The sequence below is a fragment of the Mytilus californianus genome, unplaced genomic scaffold (assembly GCF_021869535.1).
Source record: "Mytilus californianus isolate M0D057914Y unplaced genomic scaffold, xbMytCali1.0.p SCAF_7, whole genome shotgun sequence".
Lineage (NCBI taxonomy): Eukaryota > Metazoa > Mollusca > Bivalvia > Mytilida > Mytilidae > Mytilus > Mytilus californianus.
Genome location: NW_026262723.1, coordinates 59,377,911 through 59,393,462, shown reverse-complemented (window position 1 = coordinate 59,393,462; position 15,552 = coordinate 59,377,911). Strand labels below are relative to the sequence as shown.

General features: G+C 31.2%; 1 protein-coding gene across 4 annotated transcripts in view; it reads right to left on the bottom strand.

The window, feature by feature from the left end:
- Positions 1 to 15,552, bottom strand: part of LOC127707608 (TNFAIP3-interacting protein 1-like) — a 67,386-nt gene that overhangs the window by 38,423 nt on the left and 13,411 nt on the right. For 3 of the 4 annotated variants that reach the window (XM_052212210.1, XM_052212213.1, XM_052212211.1), the window contains exons 2-4: positions 9,505 to 9,654; positions 6,723 to 6,898; positions 4,595 to 5,128 (exon numbers count right to left, since the gene is read on the bottom strand). In XM_052212210.1, coding sequence (XP_052068170.1) covers positions 4,595 to 5,128; positions 6,723 to 6,898; positions 9,505 to 9,631 — 837 coding nt within the window. In that variant the 5' untranslated portion in view covers positions 9,632 to 9,654. The remainder of the gene's footprint in view (positions 1 to 4,594; positions 5,129 to 6,722; positions 6,899 to 9,504; positions 9,655 to 15,552) is intronic. The other variant, XM_052212212.1, reaches the window with a different exon arrangement.

The window sequence follows — 15,552 nt, the reverse complement described above, 5'->3', positions numbered from 1 at the left end:
TGAAATCAAAAAAAGTTTAATTTTGGACCCCAACTTGGACCAACTTGAAAACTGGGCCCATAATCAAGAATCTAAACACATGTTTAGATTCAGCATATCAAAGAACCCCAAGAATTCAATTTTTGTTAAAATCAAACTAAGTTTAATTTTGGACCCTTTGGACCTCAATGAAGACCAATTTAAAAAACGGGACCCAAATTAAACATCTAATAAAATGCTTCGCTGGGGCGCAGCTTGATACGACCGCAGAGGTCGAACCCTGAACAGTTGGGGCAAGTATGGACACAACATTCAAGCTTGATACAGCTCTGAATTTGGATCGTTATTAAATATTTGACACAGCATAGGTTTCTGACACAGAAAGAATGTGGTCTAAGAACTTGAATTTTTTTAATTTACCTATTATGGTCCAATGTCCAAAATCAAAATACATGGTTAGATTCAGCATATCAAAGAACCCCATATATTCAATTTTAGTTAAAATCAAACAAAGTTTAATTTTGGACCCCAACTTGGACAAACTTGAAAACTGGGCCCATAATCAAAAATCTAAACACATGTTTAGATTCAGCATATCAAAGAACCCCAAGAATTCAATTTTTGCTAAAATCAAACTAAGTTTAATTTTGGACCCTTTGGACCTTAATGTAGACCAATTTAAAAAACGGGACTTAAAATTAAAAATCTAAATACACGGTTAGATTTGGAATATCCCAATAATTCAATTTTTGATGAAATCAAACAAAGTTTAATTTTGGACCCTTTTGACCTCAATATGAACCAATTTGAAAACGGGGCCCACAAATAAAAATTCTAAATTCATGGTTAGATTCAGCATATCAAAGAACCCCATATATTCAATTTTTGTTGAAATCAAAAAAAGTTTAATTTTGGACCCCAACTTGGACCAACTTGAAAACTGGGCCCATAATCAAAAATCTAAACACATGTTTAGATTCAGCATATCAAAGAACCCCAAGAATTCAATTTTTGTTAAAATCAAACTAAGTTTAATTTTGGACCCTTTGGACCTCAATGAAGACCAATTTAAAAAACGGGACCCAAATTAAAAATATAAAAACACTGTTAGATTTGGCATATCAAAGAACCCCAATAATTCAATTTTCGATGAAATCAAACAAAGTTTAATTTTGGACCCTTTTGACCTCAATATGAACCAATTTGATAGCGGGGCCTACAAATAAAAAATCTAAATACATGGTTAGATTCAGCATATCAAAGAACCTCATATATTCAATTTTTGTTGAAATCAAACAAAGTTTAATTTTGGACCCCAATTTGGACCAACTTGAAAACTGGGCCCATAATCAAAAATCTAAATACATGTTTAGATTCAGCATATCAAAGAACCCCATATATTCAATTTTTGTTGAAATCAAACAAAGTTTAAATACTGGACCCTATCTTGGACCAACTTGAAAACTGGGCCCATAATCAAAAATCTAAACACATGTTTAGATTCAGCAAATCAAAGAACCCCAAGAATTCAATTTTTGTTAAAATCAAACTAAGTTTAATTTTGGACCCTTTGGACCTTAATGTAGAACAATTTAAAAAACAGGACCCAAAATTAAAAATCTAAATACACGGTTAGATTATGAATATCAAAGAGCCCCAATAATTCAATTTTAGATGAAATCATTCAAAGTTTAATTTTGGACCCTTTTGACCTCAATATGAACCAATTTGATAACGGGGTCCACAAATAAAAAATCCAAATACATGGTTAGATTCAGCATATCAAAGAACCCCATATATTCAATTTTTGTTGAAATCAAACAAAGTTTAATTTTGGACTCCAAATTGGACCAACTTGAAAACTGGGCCAAAAATCAAAAATCTAAATACATGCTTAGATTCAGCATATCAAAGAACCTCATATATTCAATTTTTGCTAAAATCAAACAAAGTTTGATTTTGGACCCTTTGGACCTTAATGTAGACAATTTTGAAAACTGGACCCAAAATTAAAAATCTAAATACACTGTTAGATTCAGCATAACAAATAAATAAATGTGATCAAAGATTTTACAAATCTAATGCGCCATACTGTGCAATTAAAGATTACTTCTTGAAATTTTTCAATATTTGAAATTTGAAAAAAAAATAATATTTGAAGAATAATTCTTTTTAATTTCTGAAATCTGAAATGAGAAAAAATTGACCCCCCACAATTTGTTTTTATCCCCCCCCTTTTTTCCCAAAAAAATTCTTTCCTTCAAGATATGGTCATAATCTCAATTCAAATTTCCAATGGAGTTGGCAACCATAATTACCCATTTAAATTTACCATAGTGCTAACTTAATCTATTTTATAATAGAATTAAAAATATAGTGTCAAATCTTTCATATGGATTTTTTTGTAAAAAAAAATGATGCAACATTTGCAGATATTTTTACTGGTCTTCCTTTATAAATATGCATTTCTTTAAACATAATTTAAAAGCAGTGTAAGGGAAGTAACCAAAACGTTGTATTTGGATTACCTCCCTTACACTGTTTTAAATTATCTTTATTGTTCATTAACCATTACTTTATACATAATTTAAAAGCAGTGTAAGGGAGATAATTTCAATGATGTATTTGATTTATCTCCCTTACACTGCTTTAAATTATGTTTTGTACTAAAGTATTTGTCCATTAACCAGGACAACCTTGTTTTTCCCCCTTTTTTGCCCCTAATTCCTAAACGGTTTGAGCCATAACCCCCCAAAGCAAATCCTAACCATCCCTTTGTGGTATGGAAACTTGTAGTATAATTTCAGAGAGATCCATACACCGTTCCACAGTTATTGTCTGGAAACTAGAAAATGCTTATTTTTGGCCCCTTTTTGGCCCCTAATTCCTTAACTGTTGGTACCATAACCCCCAAAATCAATCCCAACCTTCCTTTTGTGGTATTTAACCTTATGGTAAAATTTCAAAAAGATCCATTCACTTAAACTAAAGTTAGAGTGCGAAAACCAATGTGTATTCGGACGACGACGCCGGACGACGACGACGACGACGCCGGACGACGACGACGCCAACGTCATACCAATATACGACCACAAAATTTTTTTGCGGTCGTATAAAAATACCTACAACTACAGGAAGCAATGACTACATAAATCAACAACTACAGAAATCAACAACTACAGGAATCAACAAGTATAAAAATCAACAACTACAAAAATCAACAACTACAGGAATCAATGACTACAGGAATCAACAACTACAGTAATCAACAACTACAGGAAGCAATGACTACATAAATCAATAACTACAGTAATCAACAACTACAGTAATCAACAACTACAATAATCAACAACTATAGTAATCAACAACTACAAAAATATCCACAACTACAGAAATCAACAATTAAAGGAATCAATGACAACAGCAATCAACAACTACAGCAATCAACAACTACAGAAATCAACAACTACAGAAATCAACATGATCAACAACTACAGGAATAAACAACTATAGAAATCAATAACTACAGGAAATGAACATTTTCCTGGTAAATTTCTGTTACATGCACCATGCAATAGATATTGAAAGCACAGTGTCAAAGGCTGATTGTTCCAACTACTGGAGTGTTTAATAGCCTTGACAACATATGAGGGTTGGGATGGAGAGCGATTTTCCAGAGAATATAAAAGTACAAAATGTAACATCTTAGATAAGTTAGATATATGTATGGGAAGTCCTAAAACAGGTATTCAAGTATTGCAGAATTGACACTGATCATGTTGAACACTTTTTATATATATATATGTGTAAATGTATATTTTTTATATCGTATGAAGTTTGAATTACAATACATGATATAAAATTGTTGACAAGGTATATTAGAAATAGCTGATGAGCAAAAATTCAACATAATGAAACATTTCATAATAAACTTGAAACATCACATGAACATATTTTTGAAGCTGTTATTGTAAACACCTTAAATGCACAAAACAATACACTTGCATATATATTGTGAAGAGCTTAGATGTTTAAAGATTTTAACTCCTCAAAGGTGTTGTCTGTTGTCTCAGTGTCGTTTCCTCTTTTTGTTTTGTTCTGAGAAATTACAGGATGTGTTCAAAAATTATGCAATTTCACTATAAAGTATAAATGAGTCAACAGAAAATCAACATCCAAGGTTCAAACTAGTGTAGGTCCGAGGTCCATGACCCGTCTTTTCTGGGAGTTAACATTTTGAATTACAAAAATCAAGGACCATCCATATTTTACACAAATGCTATATACAAGACCTTTGACTTTTTTAAAGAGGACCTTTCACTTGAAAATTTTATTGGTCCTGAACCTTTTGTAAAATTGTTACTGTAAATTCAGAAATTATTGAGAGTTTTTTATTAATGCAAATAATGCCACTGGGTGAGTATCACAATAATAAGAACTTGCATTTTCATATATCTGTATGCAGCTTTACCAGAAATCTCAATAAATGATCTCACATTTTTGTCCATTCTTTAAAAAATTGCAATAATAAATGTACACAATAATTTCTGAATTTACAGTATTTAAAGCAAATTAGAACCCCTAAACACAGTGCATAAATACATCAATGTCTTACCTGTCTAGACATACCAGGCTTGATTACCTGGAATGAAGATGATTGAGATGACGATGCAGACACAACCTTACTGTGTGATGAAGAACCAGTTTTAGAAGAGTCATCCAAGTGTTCAGATGGAAATTCCATCAAGTTCAAACTTTTTGAATTAGAATCTGATCCAACATGTACAATAGTTGACGATGACCTCAACATTGCCATGTGGTCCTTGTGGACAGGGTTTTCTATGCCATTACTAGCAATTGAAATTGGTCTTTTTTGAGGATCAGACAGTTCTGATTTAATGTCACTACTGATAGATTCCTGTGTAGGATATTTGTCCATTTTCATGTGCTGGAATATATCGCTGGGAGGATAAGTAACACCAGACATCTGGTCTGTCCATGACAAAGTTCTGGTTACTTTTTTATAATTGTGTATTTTATCTTGCTCCGTAATACAAGGATCTGGTATCCCATTTGAACTGTGATCAGATTTTAGAGAAACATCTATATTTTCCGATTCAACAGTTTGTTGCTTGACCTCTCCAGGATTCTGAAATATCCGATAAAAATTGTCAGAAATCAAGTGATGGTTCAATACAATTTTAAAATAAGTACTAAAACAATGATTTCTAAAATAAATCCATATCTATAAAGACAATCTTTAAGTATATATATACATGTAAAAATACATTTCTGTATACATGTTTTCCCTGTATATTTCTTTCCTTCTATTGTTGTTATAACCTTTACACTTAGCTTTTTTTTTATAACATAACATTTAACACACATATCAACAAAGATATCATTTAGTGTAAAATTTCATTTTTTGCACCTTAGGGAATTACGTGTAATTAAACCAAACAACAAAAATATATGTACAGTCAAATCTGCATTATAAGAACAGAGTACAAATGAAGCTGCAAGGCACTTAGTATGACATTAAGTGTCAAATATTATTTAAAAGTATAAATCCAGATGCAGATCCAGTATTTTGAAAAAGGGGGAGCCCCTGGCAAACCGTTTGAGGTGATACTTGTAAAAAGTCTATGCATTTATCACATATGTAGCTCTATAAGGGGGACCCAGGCCCCCTCCCTCCCCCTAAATCCATCTCTGAAATCAAAGTTGACAGCCTTTATGAGGATAGGGATCACCAGAGACAATTTTTCCAAGGGTGGAGTTAACAAAATAATTATCCTTATTTGAATATAGTTAATATTGATAGCTTACTTAAGACTTATGAAGATAAGCAGTAATTTAAAAGCAGGTTAAACTTGAACCACTTATCAATATTTTTATCCTACTTTTATTTCTTCATTGTAAACAATGTATATTTTTATAACTGTTCATACTTTTATTATTTCACTGTATACACTGAATTCTCGTAATATATATATATATTTAGTTTGAACTTTATGTATATGACATTAAATTTCCATAAAGGAAATACCAAGTTTAATTATAATTACCGTTCATTAATTACATGACATGCTTCAATGAAGAAAAAAAAAGAGACCAAAATAATTAACATACAGGTACATAAAATGTTCTATGTTGTATCAGTTTATAAGTTGTATCGATTTGCATACAAAACAAATCACAATTAAATATACAATTGATCAATTGTTGATTTGCTTAATGTCTAATGGCTTGACAATAGGATAATTTGCCTTAAAAACTAATATTTAAAATCACAATGTGGATTCATTTTTATTTTTCATAGATACTAATTTGAGTAGTTTTGTTTAAGCCTGAATTTTCAAGTGTGCAGAAAATATGTAATTTGTGAACATTATTTCTCATGGTTTATTTTTACCTGAAAAATTCACAAAAATTGTTATCCTACAAATAACAATGTATCCACATTAGTCTTAAAACCTAATATTGTAAATTAAGAAATTATTACGAAGTTTTTATTAATGCGAAAATAATGCGACTTGGTGATTATCGCAATAATCAGAACTTGCATTCTGATATCGGGTACAAATATCTGCATGCAGATTTTCCTGAAATCGCAATAATTAATCTCGCATTTTTTTCCATTCTTCAAAAATTACAATTACATGAAATAATTCTGAATTTACATTATATAAAAACCACAATGTGAAATTTACAATGACGAATTTTAGCAACACTATATTTACTATTTGAATTACTTTATAGCTGGTTCCAGTGTCCCCATTCAATGAACGGTTTCCCTCTGAACCACTGTCCTGACTGAAGCTGCCTGCACCTGGAGATGGAGTTGCTTGTTTTTTCAGTGATTCATTCATTTTCTTCAATTTTGAACATTCTTCTTTCTGTTCACGAAGAAGATTACCTAAAATATTATTGTAAAACTATTCCAATCGAGACTTTTATTTCAAATTACTTTCAAAACAAAGGTTTAGTATAAAAATATCTGAAAATACAAATATTAAAACTAATATATGTGCAAATTACCTTTTACATTATTCTTTAAAAGGTTGACATGTACATATGTCTGTTGTTTACAGGCCAAAATCTAAAGCATTACTGAGAAGCTCAAACAACCACTCCCATAAATGTGAACCCTTTCTCTCATCATTACTTTCTTTTGCTACCTCTCATCATTAGCCTTCAAGAGCAAGAAATGTCTAGGTGCATTCAATTTCTATATTTACAGATAATCGAAATTAAAAAAATTTATGTTATACTCATTTTAATCTGAAAGAAAAACTTTAGACCCAAAACTTCTGCAGAATTTGTTTATCATGTTTATTGAGATGAAGTCAGTATCATTTCACGACACATGAAATCATATGTCATATATATACAAATGTAGCTGAAATTGGCATATGAAGATGCTGAGTTAAAGTAGATAGCTTGTGATATATTTAGCAAATATCAATCATTATTGTACATATAAATAAGAAGATGTAGTATGAGTGCCAATGAGACAACTCTCAATCAAAGTCACAATGTATAAAAAGTTAACAATTATAGGTCAAAGTACGGCCTTCAACATGGAGTATATCGATTATCCATATATTTTAATATGAATAGTCAACTACTGTTTTCAAATGAATAAAATTTGTGATATTTTTAAAAGCAGAATTGTTTGCAGGAAGCACATGAACAATGATAAAAAGTGTTGATAAATAAGGAAGGCGGAGCTAATAATTCTATAATCTTGGGTTGCATTCATAAGGCATGGGTTGCTTTCATACCACATGGGGTTGTTTTCATATGAAATTAAATGAAAGCATATGACTGAATCAAATGATTTGTCTTTCAGCCAATAAAAGATCAGCATTTGTATGAATTGAACACCTACTGTAAATATACATCCTTCGATTCAATTTTTTGGGGTTTTAACCTTCCTAATGAAAGTTAATACATATCAATTTATGAAGTATTGAAAGCTTATATAGTGTTGTATAATAATAGGAATCTGGTAAAAAAAAAAAAAATCAAAAAATTTCCTCTTAAAATTCATAATGTAACTGATCTGATCAATGAGTCATGATACAACACAATAAGAAATTTTCTTTCTATTATTAACTTCCTCCATTGTTTAGAATTGCTACAAGTTTCTGTTGAATTTTCAGTCCTTCTACTTGAAAATGCACATAATACAGTTAAATGCTTAGTTTCAATCAAACATCCACACCATGGTAGAACATAACTTGCAACTGCTTTTTTGTAACAAATTCTGTATATTATTTTCACAAATTGTGATCATGTTGGATACTACAATATTTTGCACATTGAGATTAAATGCACATATTGTATGCATTATGTTATATATTACAGGGTTTCCATACTTTCTACATCAAAAATTCCATGGTTTTCCAGGATATTCATCTATTATCAAGTATGGTGTCAGAAGATAAAGAGGAAGAAATCATAAATTACTTTTGACTGTCAGACATAAAAGTTGGAAGGTGTTAAAACATGATAGACTTCAACATGTTTAGTAACATGTACATGTATGGTCAGTAACTTAGTGCTTTAATCATATGCAAAAAATGTTGCATCTTACAACAATGTACAATTATTGGAAAGGGTATCCTACAAATTCTAATTGGGACATGGAATTCCTGACAGGAAATAACTGAATTTCAAAACCTGCAAGCAAACATTAGAAATTCAAGGGTTTCTCTTGGTTTTTTGCTATTTTCATAAAATTCAAGGACTTTTTCAGGCCTGGAACAACTGATTTAATTTTCGAGAAATTTTTTCCAGTTTTCAAGGTAGGGTTGGAACCAATAATAAAATGCTATTGCTCAGGTCAAACACTTGCTTCATGTACTTTAACTTACGATCACATGAGTTCACCTTAGCAATTTTTAGTTTCAATACTTTTTTTTTAATTTCTTCATAAATTTAAAAGAGCATTTATCACTTGCAAACAAAATGGTTAACACTTGTAAATAAGGATTTATTTGAAACTGGAATAATTTTGAATTCTGAAAAATTGATAAGAAATGTAGGATGAAAACTAACCCAATTAAGGAGGGTTAGCCATGGATGCATGGCTAAGGGGGGTTAGATAGTTTATACTGAAATATCAGTAAAAGTAACTTGAACCTTAGCCATGCATGCATGGTGAACCCTTTAAAGTTGGGTTAGTTCTAATTTTATCGTACATTTTTTATCAATTTTCCAGAATTCAAAATTATTTCAGATTTAAATAATTCCTTGTTTGTATATTATTGGTTGTATTTCACCTACATCAAGAATCCACAAGTTGTTGTAAGCAACATTTTTATATTATATGAAAACAGATAGGTGTCTAACAGATCTCAAAAACACACACACCTTATAACTCATAAATGTTGAGCTGCTGACCAAATATGAAGTCATTCTGTATAGTAGCTTCTGAGAAAGTTTGAAAAAAATATTTGTTAAAAACTCAGCCACAGAGGCCCCATGATGGCAATCCTACCGTTATAGCAGTCTTACCTAAGGTTGCATATCCTCTAATTTTTCCTTGAAGTATGAAGTTCTCCTCCTTCAACTTCAGTATTTCTTCATTAGGTACCTTTGTCATGTAATCATTTAATGAAGTCTGGCAGGCATTTTCAGTCATCTTGTATTACAATCTATGGCATCCTGTAAATATATAGTGTAGCGTTAAAAACAGATTGATTGATTGTTGGTGTTTTAACGCCACTTTTTAGCACCACTTTTGGGCTATTTCATGGCGGTCAGTTTTTATTGGATGAGGAAGCTGGAGTGCCCGGAGAAAACCACTGACCTTCGATAGGAAAACTGACAATCCTAGTCAATTAAGAGTGGAGTCGAGTGTACCCGCACGAGCGGGGTTCGAACTCACAACCTCAGTGTTGACTGGCTAGTGATTACAGTAGTAGAACTACTTAAACCACTTGGCCACCGAGGCCCCTGTTAAAAATAGACAATAGATACCAAGGGGACATTCAAGCTATCAAATGTTTAGTTAATAAGAAATCATCATGCAGATAATAAGCCTGGACCATACTGCATAATTTTAAACCTGTGATATGAAAAACGGAGTTGTGTGGTACACATAATGTGTGACAGTCTGTACATAGATTAATGGTTAAGTTGAATAAGTTGTAATGTAAAACAAAAATGTCATTAATATTTGTGATCTAATATAAAAATACCAGTTGTAATGTAATACAAAAATGTTATTTGTGATGTAATAAAAAAAATTTCTTTGCAATGTAATACAAAAATGCCATTTGTGATGAAGAGATCGATTTATATAAGAGCACTGCTCTCGTTTCCTAATACCAATTTTTTTAATTAATTGTACATGTATATCTAGTATTTATCTACTCTTGTAGCTAAACATAACAAATTATTTAATAAAATATGTTTACACCCAAAAAGTTTTGTGACTTACCATCATCAGATCAACATCTTTGCATTTTCAATCTTGTGGAAATATATTTTTGAAGTAAGGTTGCTTCTCAAAATAATTTATATAGATATTAATTGGAATATATTAAAGTGAGACAAATTTGGCAGTTGATGCAATTTTTCAGAAATACAAGAAGTTATACTATCAAATGCATGTACATGTATGTCAGACAAAGTTTAAATTTACTATTACAGAAATCTGATATTTGATGACTAATGTGTTGTGATTATATATATGTTATTTAATAAAGAATAAGACCTATAATTCTTTGTAATTTTTCAATATAAGATAGAAAAGGTGACCTTCAAACTTTTTACTGTATCCGACCAAAAAAAATAAATGTTCTTGTTTCCTGCATGATGGAAGACAAAATATATATATAGGATAGATCATGAAGATAGCTACATGTAGGTAAAATGGTTTTATTGTTCTTCATAATATTTTACATAAGACTGTATAGGGAAATATTCTTGACTTTAGCAGTGCACATGTTCAACCAAAACTATCTAGACTACCAAGGTGTTAAATAAAAAAAATGTCCATAAAATATGTAAGGTAGACATGAAAATTTCTGGTAGGAAGCTTAAGGAAGGCAAGAAGACGACCTACATTTTTTGTAGGATTAGACTCTTTTCATTCATACTTCCAATTTTAGACCCAAAATAGTGCAGTTTGAAAAAGGGATTTGACACATTAATTTTTAATTGTGGGTTCAAAGATTTTGAAGCCATTACAGAATAACTGTACATCTGTATATGTTATGTACAATATGGTTTTAAAACTGTGAAATTGGAAATCATGAGACATGCATTTGTTTTGTTTTCAATTCTCTTAAAGTCATATGAAACAAGTTTCTTGTAATTTTAATGTTCTAATTACAATAAAACATGGGCTTGCACGTGATTGACGTCACAATTGAAATTGCAATGTCAGTTGTACTTTGAAGAACGACGGAGATCGAAATGGACATTTGTTTTGGTGTTGCTCGCTAGAAAATTGAATCAAATCATTCTAAAAGTAAGTTTACATATATATATATGTTGATTTTTTTTTATCGTTAAACTGTTGATTTTCTATAAAGTTTTGGTTCATCAAATCAAAATGGCTACCTTTCGAACGTGTATTATAGGTCCACTTCGAAGTACAAAAGTTCTAAATTTTCCTATCAGAATTGAAAGAATTCTATCATGCCACGCCCTATGCTAATTTTAACATGGGTAGGCATTATATTTGTCAACACTTTACACCTCGCTAACGCTTGGTATAAAGATATTGACAAATATAACGCCTGCCCATGTTAAAATGAGCATAGAACATGGCATGAAAGAATTATTTCTTAACTAAGTCTTGTATGCACCTTTTTTTTATATTTATTACGAAACATATCATCAACAAACAATATTTCTTTCAGTGATTGTTGATTGAAAGCTTATTAACTTTTGAGTTTGTTGCTGAAGTTTACTGGATCGTGACATTCATAAACAATCAACACAGAGCATATTAAGCACGTGACAAATAAGTGAATTGATATGGTCACAGTATTTTTTTCTTTATATATTGACCATGAATTCCCATTTGTTAATTAAACTTTTCCTTAACAATTGTTATATTATATGTTGTATTAAATTTGTTTTTTAAGAATCAGATATTACTATTAACCTTCCAATGCATGTTTGTTTACATTCTTTCATCACAGCTGTTTTCCCCTCACACTTGCGCTGTGTGGTGAACGAAGTTCTAATGAAAATTCTCTTAGTTAAGGTTACTGCAAACAGGAAAATACATGTGTATTGGCGAATAAGTGTAAGGTAAGACAATAATTCAATTGCAGTCATTTATGAAGATTTTGATAATATAAAGGATTTTCTCTTACAAGAAAGTTCACGTACACTTGTTTTATAGTAAAACTTAGCCATTCAAGTATATCATGTATATAAAACATATTCGACTTTTTTTTAAATTTGAAGTTTGATATGACTTTGAGGTTTTACCCTTCAGCAAGGATATGAATAACTAGAGGCTCTCAAGAGCCTGTGTCGCTCACCTGTATTTACTGATGCTTTGGAAATCATGTAAAATAAGGTTAAAATCATAATTAATAGTATTAGATATTAGATATTATAATGATATCTAAGATAATAACAAAAAACTGCAAAATTTTTGTAAAATTAATAACTCAGGGGCAGCAACCCAACAACGGGTTGTCGGTTTCATCTGAAAATTTCAGGGCAGGTAAATCTAAATCTGATGAACATTTTTGCCACCTGTCAGATTTGCTCTAAATGCTTTAGTTTCAGAGATATAAACCAAAAACTGCATTTTACCCCTATGTTCTATCTTTAACCAAGTCGGCCATGATGGTTGGAAGGCGGGGTCATCGGACAAATTTTTTAAACTAGATACCCTAATAATGATAATGGCCAAGTATGGTTAAATTTGTCTCAGTAGTTTCAGAGAAGAAGATTTTTGTAAAAGATTACAAAAATTTACAAAAAATTGTTAAAAATTGACTATTAAGGGCAATAACTCCTAAAGGGGTCGACTGACAATTTTGTAGATCTTACTTTGCTGAACATTATTGCTGTTTACAGTTTATCTCTATCTATAATAATATTCAAGATAATAACTAAAAACTGCAAAATTTCCTTAAAATTACCAATTCAGGGGCAGCAACCCAACAACAGGTTGTCAGATTTGTCTGAAAATTTCAGGGCAGATAGATCTTGACCTGATAATCAGTTTTACCCTATGTCAGATTCACTCTAAATGCTTTGGTTTCAGAGAAATAAGCCAAAATCTACATTTTACCCCTATGTTCTATTTTTAGCCATGGTGGCCATCTTGGTTGGTTTGCGGGGTCATCGGACACATTTTTTAAACTAGATACTTGAATGATGATTGTGTTTAAGTTTAGGTGCATTTGGCCCAGTAGTTTCAGAGGAGAAGATTTTTGTAAAAGTTTACGGACGACGGACGACGGACGCAGGACGACGGACGCAAAGTGATGAGAAAAGCTCACTTGACCTTTCAGGTCAGGTGAGCTAAAAAGGAAAATTAATTCCTAAAACTGTTCTAAGAAATATATAGATGTTCATTGATGTACATGTACAGGTAATATGAAGTTCATGTATCTGATCTTGACAATGTCATGTACCTATAAAGAATTTGACTTTCACATGAGATAAGAACAGTTAATCCCATTTGAGGAGTTAAATTTGTGTATTGTAAATTCGGAAATTATTGGCAAGTTTCTATTATTTTTTAGGGAAAAAAATGGAGGATTTTTCAATGACAATCCATATGACCAAAGCAATATTTTTATATATGACATAGTTCTTTCTTGTTTTTAAACATTTTTAAAGATCTAGTTTTGTTTTTAATTGTTTTAAATGTTTTAAATATTTCATATATATGTTTTAAAACACTTTTTCTTGTTTATCAACTTGTTTTAATGATTGATTACAGATGTATATGTCCTTTTTATAGCATTAAACTAGCATGTTTAAATGAATCCATTTTATAGAAATTGCCTGTTTATCACTATAAAGGGTGCCCTTAAATTGTTGTCCTTCGTGCTTAATTTGCCCTCTGAGTAAAAAACTACTCTGCCCTTTTTAAAAGCTGCAGGAAACACTATATGAATGAATAATGCTACCTGGTGAGTATTGCAATAATAAGATATCTGATACGTTCATGTATATATGTATACAGATTATTCAGAAATCGCAATAATTAATCTTGCATTTTTGTCTATTTTTCAAAAATAGCAATGATAAATGTATGCAATAATTTCTGAATTTACAATATCTAATTTTGGGGCAAAATGAGGCTATTTCAATCCTTTCAAAATAATGTTCGTCACCCTATGAGGTCATCAGCAAACATTGTTATTAATAACCTCTTTGTGGCAAACTTTCAGAATTGAAGGGACATGAAGAATTTGGGATTCTTCTTTTTTCTTTAGGTATACACCTGTACCACATGTACCATCAGGGCATCAACTTCTAATGAATAAATACTGTTGTATGTACGGTGCAGTCTGGTGTATCTGGGCACCTAAGACTTTTGGCTTCACTTATAAAACCAATACTCATATAATATTGAGTGAACAAATTCATGACATACTTTAAGATTTTATGTAGTGTGTGTCCAAAATTAGGGAAACACCTGTTTTGAGAGTTCATCAAATGTCCAGCATGGCAATGCCGTGTATGCCTTCTAAAAATAGTTAATTTTGAATACGGGAACAATTTTATACTACAAAATACAGTTCAGTTTAAACCATACAGACTTCCAAGGATGTGGAGCAAAATTTATTTCATTTTGAAAAAAAATTGACTTAAAATAAAACTAATTTTATCTGATTAAGTATTTTTTTTTTATTTAAAATGGCTAATATGGTTATTCATGGGATTGCAATTATAAATATATGCTTGAACTTATCAATTTTATTCTTTTTTGTCCCTTCAGAAGACTAAAACAATTACAAGGCCATTCTATTTGTGTACCATTGCTGATATGATGGAATCAGGTAATGCGCGATATCACCGGCCGCGCGGACACATGGGATTCCACTCTACATGATGTACGGTGATGTAAGGACAATTTTTTGGTGCAAGCGAAAATGATGTAACAAAATTGGATGCTGTTGTTATGGAGACGTAAATGCTTCTGTGATTATAAAAAAATTATTAAATATTGTAAAACAGTGCAATCCAAACTTGTTTTGCAATCATAATAAGTCAGTGTTCCAGCTAGGATTTCATAAGGGCAGGGAGCCAATCATGAAAAGGGCACTTTAGCACGATGATTGATATTTCAAAAAGGGCATGTCAAATATTGTCTTATTTTAACTGCAGGGGTTTCAGCTAGGAGTTTTGAGGGGGTTTAGTCACTTTTACGCTAGATGAAAATCAACTTATTTTGGGTAACAGTATTAAAGGGACCATGCAAGGATGTATATTACTAGGCTACTAGCTCAGTCTTCCCTAGAAAATTTTTGATGCATGGTAGGTCTAAGGTTAAGTTGCAATGCAGAGCGCAGCGGTGTTTTGTAGAATTATTTTTATTTCATTAGTGTAATGAATTGTGCATGTCAGTTA